The sequence below is a fragment of the Drosophila subpulchrella genome, chromosome 3L, assembly GCF_014743375.2.
Source record: "Drosophila subpulchrella strain 33 F10 #4 breed RU33 chromosome 3L, RU_Dsub_v1.1 Primary Assembly, whole genome shotgun sequence".
In the NCBI taxonomy this organism is placed as follows: Eukaryota; Metazoa; Arthropoda; class Insecta; order Diptera; family Drosophilidae; genus Drosophila; species Drosophila subpulchrella.
The window spans coordinates 19,168,211-19,190,636 of NC_050612.1; the positions used below are offsets into that span (position 1 = coordinate 19,168,211).

At 41.2% G+C, this 22,426-nt stretch overlaps 5 protein-coding genes across 5 annotated transcripts; 2 read left to right on the forward strand and 3 right to left on the reverse strand.

Annotated features, from left to right (window-relative positions):
- Positions 1-2,449: 2,449 nt before the first annotated feature.
- On the reverse strand, positions 2,450-9,270 carry LOC119554520. The gene is made up of 5 exons (XM_037865465.1): positions 7,884-9,270; positions 6,446-6,881; positions 5,424-5,828; positions 3,667-3,844; positions 2,450-3,599 (listed from the first exon to the last, which is right to left on the reverse strand). The coding sequence occupies exons 1-5, from the start codon at positions 8,830-8,832 to the stop codon at positions 3,444-3,446; spliced, it is 2,124 nt and encodes a 707-aa protein (XP_037721393.1). The 5' UTR covers positions 8,833-9,270; the 3' UTR covers positions 2,450-3,443.
- Positions 9,271-11,746: 2,476 nt separating this feature from the next.
- On the forward strand, positions 11,747-13,723 carry LOC119554254 (leucine-rich repeat-containing protein 56). The gene is made up of 2 exons (XM_037865091.1): positions 11,747-12,167; positions 12,843-13,723. Exons 1-2 carry the CDS (start codon positions 11,841-11,843, stop codon positions 13,716-13,718), a joined length of 1,203 nt encoding a protein of 400 aa, XP_037721019.1. The 5' UTR covers positions 11,747-11,840; the 3' UTR covers positions 13,719-13,723.
- A 316-nt stretch (positions 13,724-14,039) lies between these two features.
- On the forward strand, positions 14,040-16,507 carry LOC119554594 (fibroleukin-like). Its single transcript, XM_037865578.1, has 4 exons — positions 14,040-14,211; positions 14,780-14,867; positions 14,934-15,955; positions 16,016-16,507. The coding sequence occupies exons 2-4, from the start codon at positions 14,790-14,792 to the stop codon at positions 16,164-16,166; spliced, it is 1,251 nt and encodes a 416-aa protein (XP_037721506.1). The 5' UTR covers positions 14,040-14,211; positions 14,780-14,789; the 3' UTR covers positions 16,167-16,507.
- A 9-nt stretch (positions 16,508-16,516) lies between these two features.
- On the reverse strand, positions 16,517-19,732 carry LOC119554593 (glutamate receptor ionotropic, delta-1). The gene is made up of 5 exons (XM_037865577.1): positions 19,171-19,732; positions 18,343-18,682; positions 18,003-18,196; positions 17,463-17,764; positions 16,517-17,408 (listed from the first exon to the last, which is right to left on the reverse strand). Exons 1-5 carry the CDS (start codon positions 19,618-19,620, stop codon positions 16,796-16,798), a joined length of 1,899 nt encoding a protein of 632 aa, XP_037721505.1. The 5' UTR covers positions 19,621-19,732; the 3' UTR covers positions 16,517-16,795.
- A 980-nt stretch (positions 19,733-20,712) lies between these two features.
- LOC119554246 lies at positions 20,713-21,285 on the reverse strand. The gene is made up of 2 exons (XM_037865083.1): positions 21,197-21,285; positions 20,713-21,087 (listed from the first exon to the last, which is right to left on the reverse strand). The coding sequence occupies exons 1-2, from the start codon at positions 21,252-21,254 to the stop codon at positions 20,783-20,785; spliced, it is 363 nt and encodes a 120-aa protein (XP_037721011.1). The 5' UTR covers positions 21,255-21,285; the 3' UTR covers positions 20,713-20,782.
- Positions 21,286-22,426: the final 1,141 nt, after the last annotated feature.

The window sequence follows — 22,426 nt, forward strand, 5'->3', positions numbered from 1 at the left end:
GACGCTTAAAAGTTCTGTTAAATAAAAAAAAAATTCTTCAGTATAAGTTGGACAAGGCGATTTTGGCCGTTAAGGCTATAAAATTAAAGATAAGAGGAACTGATAAGGATAATATAATTTCCGAGCCTTCTGCAACCTGTAAGGTTGTTCATCATGTTTTTAAATTTTAAAAACACTCCATTGCAAATAGAATTTACTCTATCATTAAATTACATTGTCTTATCGGTAGTAGATTTCGGCCTTAAAAACAGTTTGAAAGCTTTTACTAAAGGATTCCTAAAGAATGAATTTATTAAGTTTATTGTATGATCTACTTATTTTCTTACTTACAGTTCAAAATGGGTTGGAAATCCACAGTAACATGGTAGAGGTGATACTTCTTCTTTCTCATGACGTCGTAAGATATCGCCAGCATTTCCCGAATAGAAACCCAGGGACTCTAGTATATACCTCCCATCTTTGCTTCCAACAACAAAGTGATCGTATCTTGCAAAGCGTGCTACATTTGCAACTTCTACAATTTGAACATACAGTTCATGTGTATGTGTGCTTGTCAATTGATGAATTATATTATAACCAAGAAAGTAGTCTCCATTCAAATCACCAAAGCCATTGTTAATTAGTGATTGCGAAATCATATGGAATGTATTCGGACGGTCTGAATATCGAATAACCATCCAATCCGAGCCAGCAGATGGAATATCTTCGAATACTGCCATGAAGAGACCAAATTTCATTCCATCAACGATTCTAACTCTGCTGTTTTTTGTTAAATGTAGATTCAAGGAAGCTCGTTTCAATTGGTTATCTTTTTCATTGAGTTCAGCTGATGTGATGGTAACTTTTTTTTCTAGTTCGGCCATTTTGGCCTTTAGACAATCTTCATCTTTCTTTGAGTTTTCTTTGAAGCTCTCCAAGTTAATTTTCATTTCCTCTACTTTCGATTCAAAATTGGCTATTAGAGCATCCTTTTCTTGAACCTTTGATTCCAAATCGGCGATATATACTTTATGTAACTCCATTGGATTTATCATGGTCTCCAACTGAATTTTAATAGGTTGACGCTTCTCAGAAATATGGGGCATGTCTTTTGAATCCAAGTTTGCTGGAATTTCTCGAGCACTGTTTTCATTTGACGAGTTCTTCAAGTCAAGCACATAATGCAAATCGTTAATTTGACTTTGCATTTGTTTAATGGTTAAGTTCTTGGTTTCGGTAATCAACGCAATTGAAAAGTGCAAAGATTTTATTAAATTGTCCTTTTCTCCAATGAGAACTTCATAAAGTCTTATCTTTTCTTTCTCAGAAACTTCCAGCCTGGCCTCTAGATCTTCGATCTTACGAAGATTGCGTTTATTGTTCTTAGAATTGTCATTCCTTTTATTTTTAACTTCTTCAGATTCGCTATTAAACTAAACAAAGTAATATTTGGCTATAGGATAAAATGTATGTATGTATGTTTAATTGTGTCTTACAGTTGTACTGTCAGAAGATGATTCCAGCGAAGAACCTTGGGGCTCCTCCGCGGGATTGTTTACGTTTGGCGTTTTCATGATGCTGCACTTACTTCTCCGCAAGTGACCTTCAATTGTATGATCAATTTTGTATACCTGACCTTTTTTTATGATGGCGTGAGAACTGCTTGTTTTTAAAAAACGGCGAAATTCTTCTTTAAAAAAAAAAATTAAATTAAAATGAAGCTGAAAACGGGTAAAATATCCAGGTAAAAGCGAATACGAGATGGTTTGTCTGCCCACGAAATCGTTTTTTCAGTATTTTTGAGTTTAAAATGCAAGCAACCGTTATTGTCAGTGAAATAGCGAGATAAAAGATTTCTGAGCGAGCGAGAGAGCAGTCGCTGGCTTGGCAAACATAGATTACCGTTGCTTTGAAAACATATGTTTCTATTTGTTTTCGCCAAAAAGTTGCGAGCGTTGAGCTCTACTCTCTCTTCTCTCGCAGCATCTTGCATCTCCCTTTTTCACTGACACTTTACGCTGAGGCTATCTCCCTTTTTTACTGACACTTACGGTGGCTTACGTTTTACGTTCGCATCTTCCGAATTCTTCTTTCACGCGTGCGAAAAATATAGTGTTGCAAAATCTCTGACTTCAAAAGTGCCTAGTGCCTTATTGATGGAACAAAAAGGTATTAAAAAACGCATAAAATACTAATAACAAGTGGTACCATACAATTATTTCTTTTTGAACCGTTACACATTTTTTTAAAACTTGAGTCAAGATTGTTGTTGCTTATATTTTACAAAATCTTCCTTCTTTAGTTAAGGAATATGTTCTATATGTTGATAAATGTAGTTACTGCCTTTATAATATATTTTCAATCGTTCAAAAAATATTTGGTTTTAACAGTGTCAATAAACAAAATTGTTGATTTTTCTCATCTATTAGATACTAAAAGATGTTTCCAACATTTTAAATAAATAAAATCATTTTTTCTGCCTTTATACATAATTTTTGTTTATTTTCGTTTATATTTTTTATATACAAGTTTACAACGAGATTTCCTTGTCATTCGCTTTGATCGATTCGTTAGCTCATTTTTCATTACATTTGTCTCCGTATATTGTTAAGTGTATAATTAAACTTTAATATTCGTTATTTTATTGCACTCGGTTTATATACAGCTCATGTAATATTTCGAATTCTTTTTATAATGTCTCTAAAAGAACTTAACTTTAACACATACTTTGTTAGTCACTAAATAAGAAGGTTTCACAGAAAAGAAACTTTAACGAAATTAATTTATGTAAAGCCAGCAGTATTTTTATACTGAATTTTTTTTAGATATATAATTCAACATTTTCAGTGTAAATAATTTTTATATATATCTATTTACACCCTTATGTTTGCTGCATAGAAACACTTTTTACAAATTACATCTGCTTAAACTATTATTAGTCGGTCGTTAACCTTTATCGACTGAGGATCTAATTTGGGGAAGCCTTTTCTGTAAAATTGCCGCAACGATGAATAACAAAGGATTCCATTTCTTTAGACGATATGTGTAAGAAAAATTATTTCAAGTATTGTAAATATTTCTATATTCGCGTATATAATGTATATCAGCATGCGTATAATATCTGGTAAATATAGGTATTTCATACTGTTTCTTCTTTATATTGTGTCTATATCCTGCGTTTACTATATTTGCTTAGTCAACTAACTCGAAGGTTAACCATTAGGTTCTTTGGTTGTCATTTAATTGTTTTTCCTCTTGGATTTGGTTTCTTCTAGCGGCCTGTGAAGAGCATCAATGTGAATCCTTAAGAGACGACTTTAAAGCTTAAGATTTGGGTATACATTAGAGTCCTATTGCGTTTCGATTATCCATACATATAAAAAGCCAATAACTGAACAACAGCTTCTAAGAGTTCAACTACAAAACTATTTACAACTAGTCGAAAGGTCGCTTTCGCCTTAAATTCAATTATTTGTCAACTGATATTTGGTAAGATCCACCAGGTGCTCGTATAGCATATCCTCCTGTGGCGTCAGTCCGATCATAATCCATCCCGATATGGCGGCAATGCTCCTCGTAACCGACAAGCTGCTCCAAACACTCTGCACACTGTTGCTCAGCTGTTCGAAATGGGATATATAGATGGTATAGAATTCCGATTTATATGGTCAGTGGGTGATCTCTTACCATCTCCTGTTGCGTAAGCGTAATGTTGGCATTATTGTTGAACAGGTACATCCTCTCGTCGATAGAATCGGAGCAAATTGTTAGGATTATTGTCGCCACATAGATCATGGTGATGATGAGCCAACGGAACGAGATCATTTCGCTGGCATTCGAGAAGCTCCAGCGGCAGATGTCCATACTGAAGACCAAAAAGATTAGATTATGATTAGACGCAATATTTATATGTTTTTTGGTAAAACTTTAATAAACATACTAAGCACTTAACTAATATCAACCATGTTTCTGAGTTTTTTACCAAATGGAACTTGCTAATTTATTTCCGAAAATACCTAATAATAGCCAACTCACAATTACTTTGTAACAGGCCGAGGTTACGTCGAATGAACTTGAGCTGACCTTAGAACTAATTGGAGGTTGCCTTAGCACATGGAGGGCGCATTTTGATCACTGATAAGAAAATGCAACTGGGGAAATGGAAAAGCCCAAGAATCTAAATGTGACGTCAGTAGAAGAGAATGAATAGTAAATAACCAAATGACTGATGTTCTAAAAGCAAATAAATAAATCTCATTGAACACCTTTAAAGTTGCCATTAGGCATCTGCCCAACCATTTTAAAGGTTATATGCCTAAGATGTCCAATTTGCTGAATGAAAGTAACCTTTCTTTGAGTTCTTAAATGTCCTGACATTTTATCGCTTGCATACTAATTGAAAGCAAATCCTCCGCATTACTCCAATTGGCAAGGGGCAAAGGTCAGGTCGCAGACTCCACTACCGGGAGATACTTAACATTTAGCAAAGCGACAGCCGCACATAAATCAACTGGCGTTGGGGCGACAGGGCGAAATGTCATACACAGTTTCACACTTCTGCCAGCCGAAAATGGCACAATCCGAGTGGCCAAACAACGGCAGATAGTTCTGTTCTGCTCCGTTCCGACCGCTCCCAACCACCCAACCCACCAGCCATCCAACCACCATTGCCACCCGTACCACCCAGAACCACCCACACACTTGTGCCATCGACTGGCGCAGCCTTTAAAGGTCAAGAGTGCAGGCAGAGTGGTTCGCTTGTGTGTGGGCAGCGACTTTGGCATGCAAAAAGAGCAAAGTTTAAGGGCATTAAAATATTTTGTGGCTGATGAAAGCGACCACGCAATGCGAGCCATACAAATTATTTCAATGCGAGCGCGAAGCCGAACAAGTTCTTAAATTGAGGTCACAATTCCATAAAGTTCAAGAAGCGCTCATGCTTTTCGTAGCACACTTTCCAGCGCCTTTAGAGTGATTCTCCCCACCCGTCTAGACCAAAAACCAAACAAAACCGGGCGGTTCTCGAGGGTTACCCACATCCGGCTGCCTTCCAGCTCAATCAAACTCGCTGCGAATCCTCCGCCACCTGAGGTCAATGAGTTCTCGAGGCGAACTCCTTCGCCGGGGAAAGGTTCCTATTTTTAGTCGAGTGCTGACGAAGGTTGAGAGTGGGCCAAATTGACTTTTAATCAGCCAAAGGACATCGGAAAGACTCTAAGGACACAATTAGAATCGACGAAGGGACTTAGTGCAAGGTGGCTATTAAAGTTGTACCATGTTACTGAGGTCCCACTGTGAGAAAGTTCAATTGGAACTCACACAAACTAAAAATTTTAAAAAGTTCTCTTCTTTGAGGGTACATTTTAATCCCCTAAATTCCTTAAATAGCTCCTAAACTGAACAGCTCTATATACTACCATTTTAAATAGTACCCATTGACTCACCGATCGAAAACAGAAACCAGACAGATTATGGCCAAGCAGTAGAAGGTGTTTAAGTAGATCTCCGCAAATCCCGCGTAATCCCTTATCAGGGCCAAGGCGTCACTGCCTCCCGCTCCGGTCGCTGGTGAGGATGGCGATCCGCTCGACTCCGTTCCCTGATCGCCAGGATCGAGGTCCATCGCCGATGGCGTCGACGCGGAGGGGGGTTGGGCGGTTGATGACATCGTCTCGCCCGCGAGACTCATGCCATTGATGACCTTGGCCCAGTCCATGGGGGGGCTGCTCAGCACGAAGAGTAGGTGGGCCAGGGCTAGGCCGGCTAGCAGGCCGTGGCATATATTTGAGATGAGCAGCCAGATTCGTTGAACTACACAGGCTAGTTGTATGTTGCTGGTGATGCCATTGCTGGAAGGGAATGAAATTTCGGATTAGAATAAGACCACAAATACTGATAAATTATGCACTCATGAAAAAACACCGTGCTAAAATCAAGTACAGTCTTGATATAAGAACAATTTCATGCTTTCGAGTTTAAGACCGTTCATACTGAAAAAGGGCATACAATGAGCTCATTTCGGAGTTAAATATCTATCATCTCTAAAAATTCCCAACTCTTTATTCTAAAAGTGCTCGGTAGTTAAAATTTATTTAATTCACAATTTTTCGCTTACATTATAGAATTCTTAGGAACGACACCGCCGAAAATAAAATAAATGCCTAATAAAGGTGAAAGATACACATTTTGTGATATTTCTAACTGGCATTTTATAAAAACAAATTTATTCAGCTTTTTATTAAAGATTTTTTTAACTTAGATGGTATACATTTTAACTCGAATAACGTAAAAAAAATGTATTGAGTAAGGGTTAATATGATTCACACATTCAATAAAGTTGAGTATGAGTGATTTTTAAGGAGTATACCAATACCATTGCTCAATGTCTAAGTCATAAAATAACATTTTTTAGCTTCAAAAAAAATTTACTATTTTATTATCTACTCAATTTAACGATTAAACTCACCGATTGGAGTCGCCATCGAGCAGGCAGCGGGCATCTCCGTAACTGCCACGCCCACTCCCTGAGGCGCCGGAAGTCCCGCCCATGCCGGCGCCGCCGTGGGCGTGGCTGCCGCTGGAGCGGAATAGGCGACCGGCGCCACCCAGCTCCGCGGCAGAGATGCCATCGAGGCGACCGCCGCCTCCTCCACCGGATGCCGACATTCCGGCGGACCCACGGACACCGGCCCCCAGGAAGGAGCGCTTGTAGTAGCTGTGCTCCACGGGTCGATATCCGGATGACGTCTGCAGGAACATCTTGTCGATGTGCGCGGGCGCATCGTCCGTGGGCGAGACGACCGGCGTGAATGGGTTGTAGATCTCCTCGCCCTCAGCGGGAGCGATGTCGTCGGCCAGCTCCTTCAGAATCGAGGATATCCCGCCCGCCGAGTACAGTTTGCCTGCGGGAGAAGGATGGATACGAATGGGATTATTTGATTGCACCGAAAGAAATCGCTTTCTCATTTTATTATTGGGCGGCTTTCCAAAACTCAGTACATATGTAGATATTAAAAAATTTCTTATAATATATCTTGGCTAGGAAAAACTGTATGACCCATACCCAACTACTTAAAAAACCACATAATGGTGTACTGAAAACTTTTGTTAATAAATAAGGTTCAATATAAGTATAAAAGGCTTTAATCGAAATAAGAGTGAGATGATAGAATATAGAACATAGATGGAAAATTTACTTTTAAATTGTTTTTTTATACTATTAAGCAAGTGATATATGTTATCAAAGAACTGCATAGCATAATCATTATGCGATAAGGAATCACAAAACAGTTGGAAGCGTTCAAAGACGGCCAATATCTCATGGTTTTTTTCAAGTGCCTTAAATGGACGACTGCGCAGAATCGTGAGAACAGTAAGTGGGTGACCAGGTGGAAGGGTGGAGCTTTTTCCCCAGCTGGTTTTACTCAATGGGAACTGGGACCTGGATGTGGGGAGAACGAAGACTACACAGAAAAATATCCCTAAATTTGGTTATCGTCTAGGCATCTTTACAAAAATTATAATTGAACACTTATGTATTGTGGAATTTTATTGTTTCACATTTTACATCTAAATATATTATACATATATTTTTACGGTGTGATTTCTGAAAGGTATTGCAGATAGTGACGAAGCGCCCTGGGAGAGTGGTGTGGTGGCGACTACTATGAATGAATGGGCGAATGAGCAAATTTCGGAAGTGTTCTAATTAAGTCGTATGTATAACCATTTTGCTTTTTGAGATGTTCACAATGTCCCAAAGTAGATTTTTCAATGTATCGTTGCACTATTATTGGGCTAAAAAATCGTTATCCTATAAATGTAATGTAAATGTAATCCAAAAGTATATAAATCAAATAAGGAATCCCTGGGTTTAACATGCACAATTAATGGTAACAACTCACTGATCAGCTGGCCCCGCTTGTCCCTCTGCGACTTGGTCTTCCGGTGGACGCGTCTCTCCTCCAGACTCTGGTCGATCTCCAGTTCGCCGGAGAGGGAGGCGTCGTGCATGTCGGAGCACTGCTTGAGGTACCGCATCAGGGTTTCGTTGGCCTGGCGGACCTCCATCTCGCCGGCGGCTATCAGCTTCCGTTCGCGCCTCCTCCTGGACTCCGACTTGCTGCGCTTCCGCCGAGGGCTCTTGTCGAAGCTGCTACGCGAGCGCAGTGATCGCTGGGCGGGACTGGCCTGAGGATCGGACAGCGATTGCTGCTTGCGGGAGGCGCCCGTGCCGTTGCCATTGCCATTGCCAGTGACATTTCCGTTTCCCGTTCCCGCCGGCGCAGATGGCGTGGGCGAGCTCTGCTTCAGTTCGCGATCCATGTAGCCAAGTATTCCCCGATGGAAGGAGGCGTCAGGATCCGCAGGCGAGATGGTTCGGCGCGATCGATGGTGATGGGTGGCTGGTAGCTGCTGCAGGGTCTCCCGCAGGCTCATCGCATCGCCGGAGGAGTTGCGACTGCCGTCGCTCTGCTTGGGCAGCGGCGGCGATTCCCGGGGATTGCCGGCGCCCAGTGGCGACTCCTCCTGCCCCTCCTCCTGGCCGGCGGGCAGATGGCCGTTGACCAGGACCACGGTTTGCTGGGACGTCTGACTGGGCGAACCCACCAGCTCGATGCTGTCCGCCGAACTCTGGGCACTGATGCGACCCGCACTGCTCGGTGTGCCGCCACTGCCGCCTGGCTCCGCCGACGCCACGCCCTCATTGAGGGCGGTGGCACAGTCCAAGGCCTCAGCCCGCTCGGGGGTGGTGGGCGGTGCTCCCGTGGCAGCCGCCTCACGTTCCAGGCGCCGCTGACGCGCCTCCGTGCGGCGATGCCGCTGATGCTGGCGGTGCACCTTCGCCTCCATGTGGGACTCTTTGGACGCGGGATCCCAGAACCTAGGCCAGCTGCATAACAGGTGGACACCCCCTGGGAACGGGAACTTTGTGCTGCTGCAGCTTTTGACCCAAATAACACGGTGCACAGCTCACCCACACACACACACACACACACACGAGCGCGAGAGGACACGACCACTACGACAGAACGGCGAATGCAGCTCAGCTGCGGGCTGGTGGCATTTCCTTTCCTCAAGGCTTCACTTGGCCACTATCCTATCCACTATCCTATTCACTATCATCAACGCTCAAAAAACATGGGTTTTGGGATCATCCGGGAGGATCAATCTTTTGGTTACGTTATCGCGCTATTCAATTCACTAGGCCTTATCCATGGCTTTCTCAGATATTTCTTTGTACTTTGCGATGCCAACGGAACCGAAACCAAAGCAACGCGTTCGAAAGACTGTTCTGCAATAACAACGATTTGGTCTTTGCGTGGGTCTTAAATAGACTTGGCTCTCCCAGTTTCGGAGCTTCCGTTTCTCTACGACGTCGACTTCTCTGCCGGGGCTAACAGTACAGAAACTGAGACTTTAAGGGGAAAAGTACTCAGATTTTCTACCAAGGTTTGAGTTTGCGGTAAAAATAAAAAGGGCTGAGCACAGAATCACCCTTTCAGACAACAATTTCTGTAAAATTTTAATAAATTAAGATAAATAAACTACCGATCTTTACAGCTTTCTAGGTAGTTAGTATTAATACAAAATGTATTGTTAAAACTGATTTTTGTTTAATCTTCGGGATACATTTTTTTTAGTTTGATATTTCTCTCATTTTGATAGATTGACTAATAATCAACACAAAAAAGCCTTTTCTAGAACCCCATTTTTCAAACTAAACATACATTTTTAATGTCCCCAGTTCTTTTAATCGAAATATAAAAACATAGAACATCTTCAGAAATCTGTTCAGTTTGTAATGGACCGACCAATGTTAAAGGCAAATTAATGAGACACTGTATAATTTAAAGTACGCTTTAGATTGCCTATTTATTTGCATGATCTTGCTGATTTTGTAGTTTGGGAAGTTCTCGACTTCTCGCGTAGACAAATGTCAAATGTATTTAGCGCAGTCTCAATCCACTGTTAAGTTGAACCCCCTGTAAAGTTGAACCCACTGTTAAGTGCGGCAGCGACGCCTACGCCCACGTCGCCGTCAAAAAGAGAGGATTTGAAAGCCGAACGGTATTTCGGAGAAGAGAGAGAAGAGAGCAGTTTTCGATGTGGTTGTAACGTAGTAACGGGACGAAAGGAGAGCGCTAGAGCTTTAAGGACAATGACGTCAACAGTGCGTGTTCGTGCACCCACACAATTCGGGTGTGTGTGTGTGTGTGTGGTTGTGCTTGTGTTTGTTGGTATTATTGACAAATTCTATTTTTAGGCACCTATAAAAATGTGCGAGCTGAAGATGGGATTTTATTGGCAACACCTGAACCCAGACTTAAAAAGCAGCTGCGCAGCACTGAGAGAAAATCGGATATAATTTGTGGTGTTTTAGGTAATATTTGTAACTGTGTGAGCTTAAAAAGGGATTCAAAAATGTATAATATAATTTTTATTTTTTTTTTATTTTTATTTTTGCCTGCATTAGCAAAAACGAAATTCGCCCACTCGTACGTCCTATCGCCACCGCTTTCTCTCCCACTTTCTCCCACTCTCTCCCCCTGTGTAATCGATAAATGCGTGGTAGGATGTCAGCTCACTGCGCAGCTTTCGCCTCTGATGACGTCAATGGAAAAAGCTCCAGTCAAAACCAAAACAACAACAGTGCCTCCCCAAGGAGCCAACCCCACCCCCCGGAAAATGCACAAAAGCCGGCAAAAGCTTGACAGGCGTCAGGAAAATTTGATTATAGTAAAGCCAAAGTGGGCGAGAGAGAGAAAGAGGGCGAGAGAGAGAGAGAGAGAGAGAGACAGACAGAAAAGCCTTCTGGCGTTGGTGTTACATACCTAATGGCCCTTAGAATGGCAAAAGTCTGTGAGTCTGAAAAATGTCTATAGGGATGTATATATAGAATAGAATAAATTGCATTATTTTGTCTTTTTTTCATAATTATAAAATAAGTAAATCACTTAAAAAATGTATTTTTTTAATTTAAATGCAATTTTGTAGCAGGTATTTCTTACCCTGCCTTCTTGGCTCTGATTCAACAACCCCCTCCAAACTCTTTAGATCCGCCCCTGGACAAAACTCTAGCCGCTCTCCCAAAGCGGACAGACACCCCGACAGAGAGAAAGAAAGTCCGTGGGAGAGAGTGTTTGTGAAAACGAACGTCACGACCATGACGTCAGACTGACGTCAGTGGGCTTATTGCCAAAAAATTCGGTTAAGGAGTAATAAACGGCGAGCAGCGGAATGCTGCAAAAAGACAGATCGATACACATACTGTTTTATGTACATACAAAACTAAGACCTTTCACTAGATTTATAGCGACACGGGCACAAAGCAAGTTTATTCACCCAATAACTTCCCTCTTAAGGTCAGAGCTTTTAGACTTATTTGTTTGATGATACCCGACAAAACCAAATTGGATTGCATTATGTTTTCATGTCTGTACACATACCATTTTTAATACCATGTGGGACTTTCAAAGAAACTATTGCAAATTGGTTGCCTACTTTTGGTAAGTCGGTTCCATATTTTAGTAATAAATTATAAATTAATTAATTAAATATTTTTAATAAAGTCCGATTTGCTCCCCTTGACTACGCTGGGATCTTTTTAAAATAAGCATAAATTTATTCGGATTTTTCAAATTAAATGGTTCCAAATTGTTATTAAGCTAGAGCTCGTAATATGTTTAAATTATAACATCTTTACTATTAGGCACTTACCAAGTATCAACAATGTACAATAACACTATTGCCATCACCAAGCGTTGCCCATGGAAACCTTCAGGTTGTTATGTCAATAGGAGACAGTCAAAATATAGAGCCGGACACGAAAGGAGCTGCTAAGTTTATAAAACCTTATAATGCCACTGCTGGAGGCCCCTGCCGAGTATCTGGAGCCCTCTCCGGATCACTCCCTTCAGGCGGAGCTTCCCATCCTATTGGCCCCACCAGGTCCGGCGGCCCTGGCACAAGTGCGGATGCCTCCGCCTGAGGTGCGTCTCAACCAGCAGAATCCCGCCCAGCAGCAGCAGCGGGCGCAGCTCAACCGTCGGCAATTGGCCCGCCGGAACTCCTTCGACCGGGATGTGCCCATCACCGAGGAGACCCAACACCTTCCGGCCTTCGTGCATCTGCTGCCCGTGGTTTTGCCCCAACAGGCCCCGGAACCGACCTTGGACGAACTACTGGTAGGCAAAATATAATATGTGTATCGCCTGAAAAATTATTATATTATAATAATATTATAAGCTACATTTGTAATTTTCCAAGTTCCATTTAAATGTCGTATTTTATATAGTTTTGGGAATACATATACACAGAGAGAAATATTCTGGTACATTGTTCTTGATTTGAGAACACTCGTTCTTGAAAACCGTGTAAGTACATTTTGGTATCAATTATCTCAATATTAGATCGAAATGGTGAGACGAAAAACTTAAATTGAGTTTGGTTAACAACTTTTCAATAAGTATACACTACTGACTGGACTAATAGTCTAGTTGTTGAGATATACAGTGTAAATAGCGCCAATTCATCTTGATTTTAGCACAATGAAAACATTTTCATCTTCAAAAATGTCGTTCTATTTTTTTTAGAGAACGTTCTGAAGTCGAATAATAATGTTGGAATTCTTTCTGTGTATTTGTATATCAGCAATTCGCACGCACTTCACTGTTTGTGTGGCGGCAGAAAAAGATCAGATCAATTTCCAATGTAGCATTAAAGAATTATCGAATGAAATAACTATAACCACAATACAGTTAGAAAAAGTTAGTCTTAAAGGGATTTTTCCCAACTGAATTGTGAGTTATTTAGATAGATATGGTTAACAAACTAGGAGTAATACTGCGTTGTCCTTTTAGCGGCGAGTCACGCAACGCACGGATCTGGAGGCGGTGGAGTCGGTGCGCCTGCGCGTCATATCCTACACAATCAGCCTGTCTCGGCTGTCCCTCTTCCTGCCGCGCCTCCAAAGCCTCGACCTAAGTGGCAGTGTGCTGAGTTCGCTTAGGGACCTTGGCTACGGACTCCTCCAGCTGACCCGGCTGGACATCAGCAACTGCGGCCTGAACAGCTTCGACGGCACCAGCGGATTGCCGGCCATCCGAGTGCTCATCGCCGATGGAAACATGATCCAACGGGTGGATCCTCTGGCCGAACTGGTCCACCTCCGCGTTCTGAAGGCAAGGAACAACCGGATCAGCGAACTGGGTCTGCTCTCCTTCCTGGGAATGTGCCCGCAGCTGCAGGAGGTGGAGTTGCAGGGGAATCCCGTCTGCCGGCTGCCCCTTTACCGCTCGCTCCTGGCGCGCAGTGTGCCCACGCTGCAACTGCTGGATGGACGGGTGTTGAATGCTCCGGCTGCTCCGGTGGAGAACGAAGAAGCTGCCTCCCCGACCTCCAGCGATCTGGAGTCCGGCTCGGAGGCGACTGGCCAACGTCCGGCCACCGCACCTGCTCCGGAACCCATTCAGATCTCAATGAGTGCCAGCATCCGCAGGCAAATGTCAGCCAGTTCCGCCTCCACTCCTGTGGCCGGATCGGTCTTGGGTCTGGTTCGTCAGCGGCGGAGGCGGAGCGGCCACGCCTGGGTCAGTTCCTCCTCCTCCAGCGGATCATCCTCCGCCTCTTCGGCAAGGTCCACCAGGGCACCCTCGATGAGCTCCTGCTCCTCCAACAGCAGCCTCGACATCCAATCATCTACTTATGCCTTTAGTCCGCAGTCAACGCTGGACTAGTGCGTTGTTTTTTTAAATAATTAAATATTATTAATCATATTTATAGCATAGACATATTATTTATAGTATATTTACATAGTACATAGTATTTAAATATTAAATGTTGGGATTCGAAATCCTTACTGCTGATGTTGATAATTGAATATGAATATGAATTGATAATAAATTGAATAAAACTGACACTCTTGTCTTTATTTATCAAAGTTTTAAGTCCGTTATGCGGGTGATGTGGTAACACTGTAAGTGCGGTATTTCTTAAAGTTGTTGGTATATTATCAACCATGGAATAAATTAGGAACTTTTATTTGAGATCATTTTTCAGCAGAGCGGTGGCGACTACAGACTTACAGACTGTGCAAATTTTCAAATTGCGTTTTTGTATTTACGCGAATGTTTCTCAGTTCAGTTCAGTTCCGGTTTTTATTTATTCGTTTTAAACAGCAAAGTACATAAAACGCCTTTACACCATTAAAGTACTGTAAAATATTGGCAGGTAAGTTTGACTTGGATGTTGTTGATGTAATTTTTCCAAGAAGCACTGGCGTAAAACACTTCAAAATTTCCATTTTTTCTTTACTAATAATAAAATGCCATAAAAGCAATGTTTATGTTTAGTACAGTCATCGATCAGGAAAAGTTTTAAACAGTGTTTAACAGTTTTTTAAAAATAAAATGGATTTATGTATGTATGTCTGTATGTATGTACATTTTACAGTTTCGTGAACATGTGTGTGCATTAGGGCGGTCCAAAAAATGAAATCTTGGTTTCACCCATCACATGCTTCATTAATGTGTTCTTTTCCATACAAATGTGGACCGCCCTAGTGTAGATACATATACATATATGTATATGGTTCGAATTATTCAGAAATACATATGTACATACTTTCCTGTGTATAAATTCCATCGGGCAGAATTTGGGGGAATTCCCCTGAATTTCCATCAAAAAGATTTCTGTGAAACCTCAGATCTTACATAAAAATAAACGAATTCTCCACATCTCAAGCTATTTTGTTTCGTGCGTTTTAAACAAAGCTTAATATTAAAAAAACATTTTCTAGAAAACTAAAAATGAAAATAGAAATGTCAACCGATGGATCGAAACAACAAAAGGAAACTATGGAGGATTCAGCATCTGATGACTTTTCGGTAAATTATTGTGTACATACATATGTTAAAAATTTTTATAATCATAAAATAAATTGCGTATATTAGCTTGTTAGTGACTCAGAACACAAAGAATTAAATGAAACTGCGGAACATGAAATGGTAATTCAAGAACTTAAAAAGGAAATATTCAGCAAAGATATAAAAATCAGCAGTTTGGAAATACAGTTGGCTGATGCTGAAAAAAGTTTGAAACAGAAAGAAACTATCATAAATGAGAAGGACGATTTGATAAAGATTGAATTAATAAGCCAAATTAAATACTTGCAGCTTGAAAATACCAGCTTGAAGAATACTCTTGACTTAACAAAAAATCTATATATTGATAAAGAGAAGGATACTCAAAATGTCTTTTCTAATAACCAACTTCAGGACTTGCAAGAATTTAATGAACTGAAGAATAAAATGGTTGATCAGGAGTCAACAATTCAAGAGATGAATAATAAGATTGTAGAATTGATTGATGATAAGTTGGTAAATTTAAAAGATGAATTAAAAACAACAATGCAATTTATGAACAATAAGATCTTAAAATTAGAAGATAAATCAAAAACAAACAACGAGATGATGAATACACAAAATAATAACGTAACCATATTACTAAACCATTCAAAGATACCCCATATTAAATTCTTAAAAAGGGATGGGATTTCTCCGTTTACGGCCGTATTTGAAGATATTCCCTTTGTGGGTTCCGGTTGGATGGTCATTCAACGTCGATTCGATGGTAAAGTAAATTTCACCGTAACAAACGAAAACAGTTATGTAGATGGATTTGGGGATTTAAATGGAGATTTCTGGATTGGTGTCAAGGCAATTCATCAGTTAACCTCGAGTCACAGGCATGAGTTATTTGTTCAACTTGTAGACTTTGATGATGTAACAGCATACGCCAGATATGATAACTTTTGTGTTGGAAACAAAGAATCCAGATATGAATTAAAGTCATTAGGTAATTATTCGGGAAACGCTGGCGATGCTTTGCGTGCTCATGAGAAAAATTTATTTATAAAATGGGAGTGTCCTGAACATTCATCCTTTTTTTGGTGGAAAGCCGATAGAATTCAGTGGTAAGAAAGTACTCATAAGGACCCGATTAGTCTTCGAGTTAAACATTTTTATTTTTTCAGTGTCTTAAATGGTCCCTTCAGTACAACTAAACAAGTTTTATACGACGACGCAAAACGTGGAATTTGGTGGGGTAGTTGGTATCTGGGAAATAAACGATTTACCCTTAAATCCTGTAAGATGTTAATAAGGCCCAAATTATGGAACGAATAATTTACGAAATAACTAAACTATTAATATTAAGTTTTGATGCACTTGAAAAAAAAGCGGAGAAACAACGAAGAAGTGCTATCTTCTTCGATTCCATTAATATAAGGTTCAAGGTGTTGCACATTGAAATTTCGGCATCAGTACATAGAATCGCAGACATGTCTTCATACAATTTTGTACTTTATATTAGCGTACCTTTAAAATGCAACATTGAAAACTTTGAACATTTTTTGTGCTTGCTATTCTGTGAGTTTGATTTATGTCTATTTAACATTTAAATCCGAATTGAAAGTAATAAGAAATTGTATACGAATATACGATTATTTTTATTGGTGCACTAAGTATAACAACTCCGTTTTGATGTCTACATCTTGATTGCGGTGGTTACAGGTGTGCTTTGCAAATACATCGAAACAGTAATGTGAAGTAACTAAGCCAATAAAAAATGTTACCCTTCATGGGTATGCATTTATAATAACTCCATTACACTTTTCATTCTTTTTAGATAATATTCAAAACATTCAATGTAGTTTTAAAACAATATTGTATCACTCTATTTTTATTTAATTGTAAAATGTAAACCATGCTTAATCAATAAAGTTTACTTCCCATCACCGGCTTTGAACTAGCATCTACTCGGTGTAGCTGAATTGAAATAGGGCCGCCGAGGGCGATCGAACTGGGACCAGTTGGCTCTGTCCATTCGGATTGCGGAAAACCATGTAGTCGCGTCCGTTGATCAAACGCCGAACACCGCCCTCAGAGTCGCCACCCAGGAGCACACCGTTTCCGCTGGCATTTCCGTTTCCAAGAGGTCGTCGCCATCGATTCAGTGGATCCCCCTGACTTCCGCCGTTGAAGATGCTCTGGTACGGCGGCGGTGGGGTTACATTTTGGCCGTGGGTGGAGGCGCCCAGCAGCTGCCCGTGTCCACTGTCCACGCGCCTCCAGCCGCGGAGCCAACGGGATGGAGCCACCGACTGGCCATTGGGTGTCCGTCCGATCCCGTGGCGCGCCCACTTGTTTGCCTCCTGGCGACTGTTGACATACCGGAACACCAGCTCCGTGCTGAATACGGCCAGTGCGGTGGCGAAACCGGCCAGCATTATGTAGTAGGTCATCATCAGGTCTCCGTTCCTCAGCTGTCGCTCCGTTCCGCCAAGATCTTGCGGACAGATCTCGGCACTGGGCAGGTCCTTGGACGACAAGTGCTTCACAATGCCCGACTCCACCAGGTTGAGCAGCCTGCAAAGGGGCCAAATCGTATTATCCATGCGGCATAGTCCTCAGCTCACCCACTCTGGATCGAATAACTGGCTCAGATTCGAGCCAATCGGATAGGCGAACGTGCGCTTCTTCTTCAGAAACGGCTCCTTGGCCATGGCAAACGGACAGTGGACCTTCTCGTCACTAAAGCTCACGGTCTTGCGGTACAGATAGTCCTGATACAACATGATGTTGATCGCCGGCCGGTCCCTAACGAAAACGTATCCATTTCTTTCCACGTAATTCTGCAGGTTGTAGGTGTCGTTGGCCTCGTCCGAGAATACGGCGTAATTGTTCTGGATCATGCGGTTCAGCATGGACAGGGATTCATTGGTCTGGAATCATATCGAGAGAAGAGGTGAGATGCCAATATAAATATATACAGAGCACCAAGTTGGTGCTTTATAAATCTTTAACTCGTTACATAAATATTAATATACATAAGCTTTTCAAGTGTCACTGTAAAATTGGCTCGAATTCAAAAGATATCTATAAGTACAAAATCTACACTCACTCGGTCCATCCATATCTCACTGTTTCAACTAATTAATTTTCACCCAGAGATCCACTCACCGTTCGGATGGCGTACTCGACCCCACCGCCCCGCATGGACACAAAGTGCTTGTTCTTTGTGAGAATATCGTTGACCGTGTTGTAGGGCAGCGTGAACTTGGAGAGGGTCAGGAAGGCGGTCAGGTTGGCCGTGTAGAAGGACGTCAGTATCGTGATGAAAATCCACCAGGTGGCAAAGAGCAGCCGGGTCGAGTCTGCAATGGTTTGAAATGGTTTTCAATGAGCTAAATGAAACGACAAACTGGTGGTGTGCCGGCCCGCATGCAATCAGCGGGCCCATTAGCGCTTGCCGATCGCTATCTTGGCCGCCCGATTGCACTTTAACCTAATTGCAGCCCACCTGCGATGGGCGACAGGGTGCTGCCCTGCTTCATCAGCGCCCCGTAGACGAACCAGGCGCAGTGGCCCAGCGAATAGGGTGTCTGCTGGCCGTCGCCGGTCAGCCGGTTCCGCAGGATGATCAGCACGTAGATGATCGGACCAACGGCCAGGAGCGAGACGAGGATGAGGATCCAGACCCAGAACTCGAAGGGCGCCAGCAGTCCGGAACCGCTGGCAGATTCCCGGGGACGCTGCATCACCATAACCCACTCGCCCTCATCCAGTGTCGTGGTCGAGTAGTAAACAAAGCTACGCTGTTCGGAAAGGGAGGGTATGAAGGCCGCTGCCAAGTCCACTGCCTGCAGGGTATTAAATATTCAACATGAAACTTGTATCACTGGGAAATTCATATGTATAAGATGCTTTAAAATGTTAAACCTACAGTCGAACTGCCAAAGGTCATATCAGTTTTATAGGCATTAGTAACCGATGATGGTATGAGTTAATTAATATAATCAAAATGTTTGTATTTATCTTGCATAAAAATAACATGATCCATAATGTTAAAAAAATAAACGGGACCTTGTTTTTTTAGCAGAAAATACATAACAAAATCTGAAAATAAATTATATTTTATAGTTTTAAATACAATGAACTAAAATAAAATTGTAAGTATTGTATCGATATCGATTTTATGTTTAAAAAATATTTAAACACAGTACATGGTCACATTTCATTTTCGATATCTTAAGATATCTACCTATGATTTAAAGGTATTCCAATTTGAATAAAACAACAACTAGTCGTTATTGAAATGTATTAGCAAGTAAATAGAAATCCTACTCACACTGCTGTTGACCATCTCGATGAGGCTGCGATCGAAGTCACTTTGAGAGCCGATAATGTTGTCTTGGGGGATAACAACCTCGTAGGTGAAGTTGAACTTCTTCTTGAGGAAGTCGATGATCTGAAAGGAGACTCCGAGGCCGATGCGGGTGCCGTTATCCAGGACATGGGTATAGCTAAGCGGATAGTCCTCCAGGGTGGCGATGCGCAGGTGTTTGCCACCGATCCACTCGCGCATCTCGCGGAGCTTGAGCTTCTTGCTAATGATGGACTCCAGGGTCTCCTCGGGGGTATCCTCATCGAGACCGGCGTTCTCCACTTCGATGGGCAGTTCGGTGGGCAGGATGCCGTCTTCGCCGAGCAGGATGAGGTTCGTCGGCAGGGACTCGTTCAGCGGCGGACAGGCGACGCAAAGGGCGGCGGCCACGAGCAGCTCGATGCCGGTGGCCATCGGAGCGGATGTGTACTGTACTTCCTGTGCGAGAGAATATCCTTTCCGGTTGCTTCTCTAGTAATTCCGCTTTTTGCGCTTCCTGGGCATGCTGTTGCGCTCCTTACAACGCCGCGGGCCTCACTGAAACGGAAAGTGGTAACTTTGAATTACATTTGTCCCGCCTCGACCACTCGGATTGCTATGTAAATATAGTCCATGCATGCTCGGCCACCCCGCAAATACAATTAACAATAATGACAAGTGCAAACATGACAGTGGTTCATGGAACGGGGGGTTTTTGAGAGGGTCAAAGCACCACCCCCGCTGCCACATGGAATGCAGATTCGAGGTTTGGATTAGGCGCCATTCCATTCACAACCCGGCCAGGTTGTCAGCATTCCCAGGGGTCTGGCTAATAAGGCCAGCTAACAGCTTAAGAAAATAGCTGGAAGTATATATACATTGGAACCCATGTAGTTTAAGTCCAGCCAAAGTGGGTTATGAATGTCTTGAGTAGTCATTGTCTAACCAATTTCCATTTCAAGGGCATGGAAGCTTCTCGGAATACTCGAGTTTAGCCACTAACATGTCCCCAATCGAGTGTCCCGAATTGATTTTCTTATGGGGTAACTAAATCACAAAGTCATTGGCAAACAAATTTCTTTTTTTGTAACAGAAAATTGTCGATAGTTTCATCTAATGACTATAAAAGTATAATTATTCCGTGTCCCTATATGCCAACTAAAGTTTTCCGTTTAAGACTTACAGGAAAAACTGTATTTACTAGCTTAAAATTTTAGTATTTTCATAAATATTTTACTGTTTTCGTATTAACTTATATTGAGACATTTATTTCTTAAAAAGGGCTTTCCTTAAAATCACAACATTTTCTTTTTTATTGAATACAACTTCTTCTTTACTATGTGTCATTTTGTTTATCTTCCTCAATATTCTTTACGTCAGCAGAAAATCGAACGTTGGTTTCGGATTCCATTTAAAATCTGAAACCCATTCATTGCTGATGCCGGGGAATTTTTGTAAACATTCAACTGAATGTAAAAAAACTGGATATATGAGATGAGATCAAAGAGAATTTTTAATGCTTTGTGATTATTTGACGATTTTTCCTTTATTCTTAATTCATCCATATGTACAGTATCTACAAAAGTCTCAATGTGGGTCAACCAAACCGACTATTGGTGTCCAGAAGCTCGCCGCTTGTCAATCCATTCTGGCTGCACTTACAGTCCTCGCCGTCGACTCTTCCTTTGCCGGAAGTCAGGATGCGCACACCCTCGGCGAATTTGGGAAATCCCGACATTGTCTCCTTTAAGGTGGTCATCATCACGGGCAGGTACATGAAAAAGTCCTTGAAGTGGCCCACTACTGTATGGTAGTCTACAGGTCGTCCACTGCCCGGGTTTTGGTAGTTTCCATCGTTGTCTATATCATTTCCCATTGGCAAGGCAAGGCAGAGCTGTAAAACTATAAATAAAACATTAAATGAAATATAATACAATTAATGGTAAATACTCAAGTATAATGGTCAATACTTTTGCGAAAGCCGAGCTATTTGAGGAAAACTTAACCTTACCCAACAATAAAACTATTGCAACTGCTTGGATTTGGAACCGTTGATTCTCGTCTCTCATGGCTTGAAATTTTCGCAAATGTGCAACTAGGGCCAATGTGCATCGCAATTTATAATATCCAGAGTGCGAGGTAAGCAGAATAATTCAAGAACTCTTTGTCGACGGTTTTCTTGTTCACCTGCTATGGTCATTCGCTTCATTACCAAAATACCTGAAACCACTTTTTTTGACTGTGTTAAGCCAAAGACCTTAGGAAGTGAATTGCAACATTGTTTGTAAACATTATCTTGATGTGACTTTAAGCTGATTTTTTCTGGAATTTTATTAATAATTGATAAAATTATAAGGGTGTATAAAATTAATAAATATATATGTGTTATTGTAAATATATATAATTTGATATTTAAGAAAGTGGTGTGCTATAATATTTTTGTGACTTTGAACTAGAGACAAAATCTCGGAAATGGTATCTTTATTCACTCCTAAAATCAATATACCCGCGCACCTCTGAAGTACTGGGTATAACCAAAATAAGCCATTCACAATAAATATTACACGATACCTATCGTTCTTGAAGTAAGTGCTTGTTTTTACCCAATGATGGCGCTTTTATTGGCGCCAAGCAAACGAGTTTGAATTTATGGAAAATACAAAGTCGCAGGCAAAACAGGTAATTATACTTTGATACCTTCTGATATATATGCAGTCTGTGACTCAATCGAATTATTATTTATTGATTGATACTGTATGGGTAAACAGTGTCCGGATTCCATTACAGAGATTACCGATCATCTTATTTCGTATAAACAGTCATTAAAATGGGTCACCAGGCCCACATTTAATTGCTGTTATTGAAATTAGATCTCTACGAGGACAGAATTAAGCGAGCCAATGTAAACTGCATTTGTCTATTAAATTTACGGGGTAGTAAGCTAACAACTTCCTTGGCCCATTTAGTTTTATGTGATTAGATGTGGCTTTACCCGTTTTGTAGGTACTTAATTGTTTTTAAATAAAGACACATAATATAGTGCTAGTTAATCCTAAGTTAAATGTAAATGTTTTCTAGGCAACCGTTTTTATGAATACAAAAAACAAAACTTAAAACTCATTTTTTTTGGAGATGAGAATAAAATCATATATGTATTTATTATATCAAATTAACAAAACCATGAATTTTATAACGTCATACACAATGGTTGAATATTTAAAAAAAAGCGTGATAATAGGAT

What these genes read in the sequence shown, in the direction of transcription:
- LOC119554593 (XM_037865577.1), bottom strand. Translation starts at nt 19,620, where the DNA reads ATGGCCACCGGCATCGAGCTGCTCGTGGCCGCCGCCCTTTGCGTCGCC. An exon ending in TCGAGATGGTCAACAGCAGT is followed by an intron (nt 18,683 to 19,170) that starts GTGAGTAGGATT and finishes AATACCCTGCAG; the next exon opens with GCAGTGGACTTGGCAGCGGC. An exon ending in CACCCTGTCGCCCATCGCAG is followed by an intron (nt 18,197 to 18,342) that starts GTGGGCTGCAAT and finishes AAACCATTGCAG; the next exon opens with ACTCGACCCGGCTGCTCTTT.
- LOC119554520 (XM_037865465.1), bottom strand. Translation starts at nt 8,832, where the DNA reads ATGGAGGCGAAGGTGCACCGCCAGCATCAGCGGCATCGCCGCACGGAG. An exon ending in CTCGATGGCGACTCCAATCG is followed by an intron (nt 5,829 to 6,445) that starts GTGAGTTTAATC and finishes ATTCCCTTCCAG; the next exon opens with CAATGGCATCACCAGCAACA. An exon ending in CTGGTTTCTGTTTTCGATCG is followed by an intron (nt 3,845 to 5,423) that starts GTGAGTCAATGG and finishes TTTGGTCTTCAG; the next exon opens with TATGGACATCTGCCGCTGGA.
- LOC119554594 (XM_037865578.1), top strand. Translation starts at nt 14,790, where the DNA reads ATGAAAATAGAAATGTCAACCGATGGATCGAAACAACAAAAGGAAACT. An exon ending in CAGCATCTGATGACTTTTCG is followed by an intron (nt 14,868 to 14,933) that starts GTAAATTATTGT and finishes TGCGTATATTAG; the next exon opens with CTTGTTAGTGACTCAGAACA. An exon ending in AAAGCCGATAGAATTCAGTG is followed by an intron (nt 15,956 to 16,015) that starts GTAAGAAAGTAC and finishes TTATTTTTTCAG; the next exon opens with TGTCTTAAATGGTCCCTTCA.
- LOC119554246 (XM_037865083.1), bottom strand. Translation starts at nt 21,254, where the DNA reads ATGAGAGACGAGAATCAACGGTTCCAAATCCAAGCAGTTGCAATAGTT. An exon ending in TGCAATAGTTTTATTGTTGG is followed by an intron (nt 21,088 to 21,196) that starts GTAAGGTTAAGT and finishes TTTTATTTATAG; the next exon opens with TTTTACAGCTCTGCCTTGCC.
- LOC119554254 (XM_037865091.1), top strand. Translation starts at nt 11,841, where the DNA reads ATGCCACTGCTGGAGGCCCCTGCCGAGTATCTGGAGCCCTCTCCGGAT. An exon ending in CGACCTTGGACGAACTACTG is followed by an intron (nt 12,168 to 12,842) that starts GTAGGCAAAATA and finishes TTGTCCTTTTAG; the next exon opens with CGGCGAGTCACGCAACGCAC.